At 41.5% G+C, this 3,591-nt stretch overlaps 1 protein-coding gene and 1 long non-coding RNA gene across 2 annotated transcripts in view; one reads left to right on the plus strand and one right to left on the minus strand.

Moving 5' to 3' along the window:
- Positions 1-760: 760 nt before the first annotated feature.
- ptpn11b (protein tyrosine phosphatase non-receptor type 11b) overlaps positions 761-3,591 on the plus strand; it is a gene marked incomplete at its 5' end in the record, with an annotated part of 45,055 nt that continues 42,224 nt past the window's right edge. Inside the window, one exon of the mRNA XM_015021106.1 lies at positions 761-1,020. Coding sequence (XP_014876592.1) covers positions 761-1,020 — 260 coding nt within the window. The remainder of the gene's footprint in view (positions 1,021-3,591) is intronic.
- Positions 2,318-3,591, minus strand: part of LOC106938907 (uncharacterized) — a 10,008-nt gene continuing 8,734 nt past the window's right edge. The window contains exons 2-3 of the long non-coding RNA XR_001422716.1: positions 2,778-2,919; positions 2,318-2,687 (exon numbers count right to left, since the gene is read on the minus strand). This is a non-coding gene — a long non-coding RNA (uncharacterized LOC106938907). The remainder of the gene's footprint in view (positions 2,688-2,777; positions 2,920-3,591) is intronic.

Below are 3,591 nucleotides of genomic sequence, written 5' to 3' on the forward strand. Positions count from 1 at the left end.
CTTATTAAAACTTATTTTAGTCAGAGCCTTAAATTTTTGTAAAGGTGTAGCAGAGAATAGATCTGTGACTCTGAACCAAACTATATCTAAGCAACATTTGAATCTTAGTTTGACTTCTATGGGTCTCAACAGGTTGTTTACTGAGAAAAACTTTTGTCATTCATTGCTACTTACTAGTCATTTTTGATGGCGCAGCTTGAACACACACACACACACACAAAATGTTCCTGTTTATGGTACCCCCCAATAATGAGATGGGATTTACGCCCTTGGTTAGCGCTGGTTCGTTAACCACTAACGCACTGACCAACCAGGACCACATTCATAAACTTTACAGCATAGACAGATACAGAGCCATACGCTGGGTAGCGTGTTGAGATGTAAACGCCCCACATAATTCTTTGTTCACAAAGTTAAATCATTCTCACTGCTCACTCAACGCACACGTCTGAATTCGTGACTACAAGTTATTCCTGTGGTTCACATAGAGCTGCGCAACCAGAGCTAAATGCAGTGGGGTTTAAACTCTTAACTCAATGCAGAGTTCTGCAAAGAAACATAATTCCTCACAGGGGGTTGATGTTAATATCCATACATGTCAGCCTGTGTCCAGTTTGAGTGAAAGGAGGTGCAAGCGATCCGTGCTGAGGTAAACTAGAGATCAAACAGTGGCAGCGCGTGAGGCAACGTTTATAATACACTGGGGGAAACCCTGAGCTAACTAGCAACTAACTAGCAGCCTGTGGGGGACAGCTCATAAATCGACTATATCTTGCAAAAATCAAAGTGTTTTTTTTTTTTATCTGTAACTTTGCTAAACCTCAGTAGGTGTAATTCGCTCCATGATGTTTCTCCGGTTGATCTTTACTGTAACCTTTCTGTTTTTACTGTTTGCAGGTGGTTCCACCCCAACATCACTGGAATCGAGGCAGAGCAGGTCTTGTTGACCCGGGGAGTTCACGGCAGTTTCCTGGCCCGGCCCAGCAAGAGCAATCCTGGGGATTTTACCCTGTCTGTCAGGTAACTTCAACCAGCCCTTGTAGTGCATTCACCAGCAGCTTCAGCTTTGACCTCACAGTTCTCACCTGTGAGTAAGCAAAAATTTAGTTTTTTAAATTTTGATATTTGACAACTGAAATAGTCACATTCACAGAAGGATTTAGGCCTGATCTAGGAATACTAAAGGTATGTAAATATGTGAACCAGTCAATAAATCCGGCTCATATATAGTTTAAATATCGTCTATTGGCAGCATTCTGAGGACGGTTAGCTTTGCAACATTATCTGTGTTTCCATTGACCATAAAACTGCAAATTGGAATTAGAAAAATAATTTGCTTTATGGAAATGCACCAATTTAAATGCATCACAGTTCATAAAATGTTCCCTTTGTTGATCCAACGTGTTGAAACAATTACTCTGCTGTAAAATCAGACTACAGTTTCCCCAAAAGGCTGCATAAGTAGCCACTCCTGTTGTCTCCTCTGATTGGATTATGAGCGCTAGCGCCACCATGGCTGATTTATGAATATAACTGTTTACATTTGTCACTGCCATGTTTTTTAATGATATATTCTGTGAACAAACTTATTCACAAGTTATTTTAATTAAATTTCTTATTTAACGAAAACACCGCCATTGTGGTTTTTTCAACATTAGCCAAATATCGACAAAATCTCACACACATTGGTAATGGAGATTGCCAATGTGTGAAGGCTACTGTTTCTCTGCCTTCAGATGCTTTGTATCTAAAGAAAATGGCAATTTTTTTATTCCAGGTTTAAAAAATAACATGCCAATTAAGAAGCAACTAAACGGTTGAAATAACTGGGCTTCAGCTTCCCTGGCCTTCAACTATGTGAAGTCATTCCAGATGTCTTTCTTCACCACCTTATTTGCCTCTATGAAGGTTTATTCTGTTGGGTTTACTGTGTATTGCTTAATATGTAAATTATGTAATCTGAACTTTACATAAATTCAGATTATGTAAAGTTCATAATTGTAGGAAAACCCACCCTCCAACCTTCATCTGGGTGTAAATGAGACTAAAAGTCCAGATGATCCTGAAGACACAGAGCTCACATGTAAGCTACTCAATTCCCAGAAAACAATTCCCAGTTGGTCCATCAGACACAATTCCTATAAATTCCTCCCTGTGGGTCATCAGTAGAGGCCTGGTGAATAGATGACACTTAATCTGAAGTTCTGTGTGTGGGTGTGTGTGCCCGCACGCGTGTGTGTATTTCTAGGAACATATTGGATAACTCAGTTGGAATGTGTGATGTGGTAACTTTCTCAAAGAAAAGTGAAATCTTTTATTTTGGTTAGCAGGGTGCAGTGACTCAAGTTTTGGTGTGAAAATGAATGTCTTTATCACTCATGCCGTAATTCCACACACAGCAGTTCTCTATGACTTTAATTAAGAGCCCTGGTGGTTAGTTGTGTGCGTGTGTGTAAGGCGACTCAGCTCCTCATGCTGTGGCGATAACAGAGAGCAGGAAATCAACTGATACAGAGGAGAAAGTCTGAAGAGTCACTCTTCCTGGACAGCAGAAGCGTTTGAGCCTTGGATGGCTTGGCGCTCGGCCACGCCATCTGAAGGATGGAAGGAAGCCCAGACGTTTCTCTGTGTCTCTGTGACGGAGCTGACCGGGTCACATGGCCTGTGGGTGTGAAGGAAGGAAGAACCTGAAGAGAGTGAGAAAAAGACCTCCAGTTCAGTCAGAAAGGGAGGGAGATTTTAGATGTTCAGAGTGGAAGATCTGGCCAGGCTCTCACTTTTAGACATGCGGTTTGCAGCTTTGTGATACTTGGTGTCCTAAATAACCGCCGGATGGTTAGTGGTGTGAGTTTATGACAGATTTAAACCACAATGCACTCTCTGAGGTCAAATGACCAATGTTCAGCCTCTCCCCCCTCACTGCAGAAACAAAGAAAGGAGGATAAAGCAGAAATTGTTTTAAACAGAGTTATATAACAGAATGAAAACACACAATCCTCTGTTTGGAGATGGAGAGCTCAGTTTGTGAGCCAAGGCATGTCCTGTTGCTCAGTTTCAGTATTTCTCAACTGGTTAGTAACACTAACCAGTTGCAGGTTCAATCACTGACCTAGATAATCGTTCAGACACAGATACATCCTGGTGTGCTAGCAGGGTGGTCCTCACATTTTAAATCAAAATATGACTTTACATCTCTCCAACTGTTAATGTATTGGACAAGAAATAAACTCATTAGTGTGATTACTTTTTATGGAGCACTGCATGAATAAGGGGAACAAAACATCAGACTTTAGAGGTGCTCTGCAGGGTTTTCCCCAGAAAACTTGCTAAGCCCGGTGGTCGGGGTGCCGAGGTGGTCCACCGCATTTTTGTATTAAAAGATTCAAATGATCCGATTCAAATGCAACCTAATGTCCAGGCCGCATTTCAGAGGTGCGTTGAGCGAGCGGTGAGAATGATTTATATTTGTGAACAAAGAATTTTGTGTGGCTTTTCCATCTCAACACACCCAGTGCCTGGCTCTGCCTGCAATGATAAAGTTCATCCATGTGTTCCCGGTTGGCCGGTGTATTAGTTAATGAACTAGCGCTA

Source organism: Poecilia latipinna, unplaced genomic scaffold, assembly GCF_001443285.1.
Source record: "Poecilia latipinna isolate Pla-1442-1.1 unplaced genomic scaffold, P_latipinna-1.0 Scaffold2723, whole genome shotgun sequence".
Lineage (NCBI taxonomy): Eukaryota > Metazoa > Chordata > Actinopteri > Cyprinodontiformes > Poeciliidae > Poecilia > Poecilia latipinna.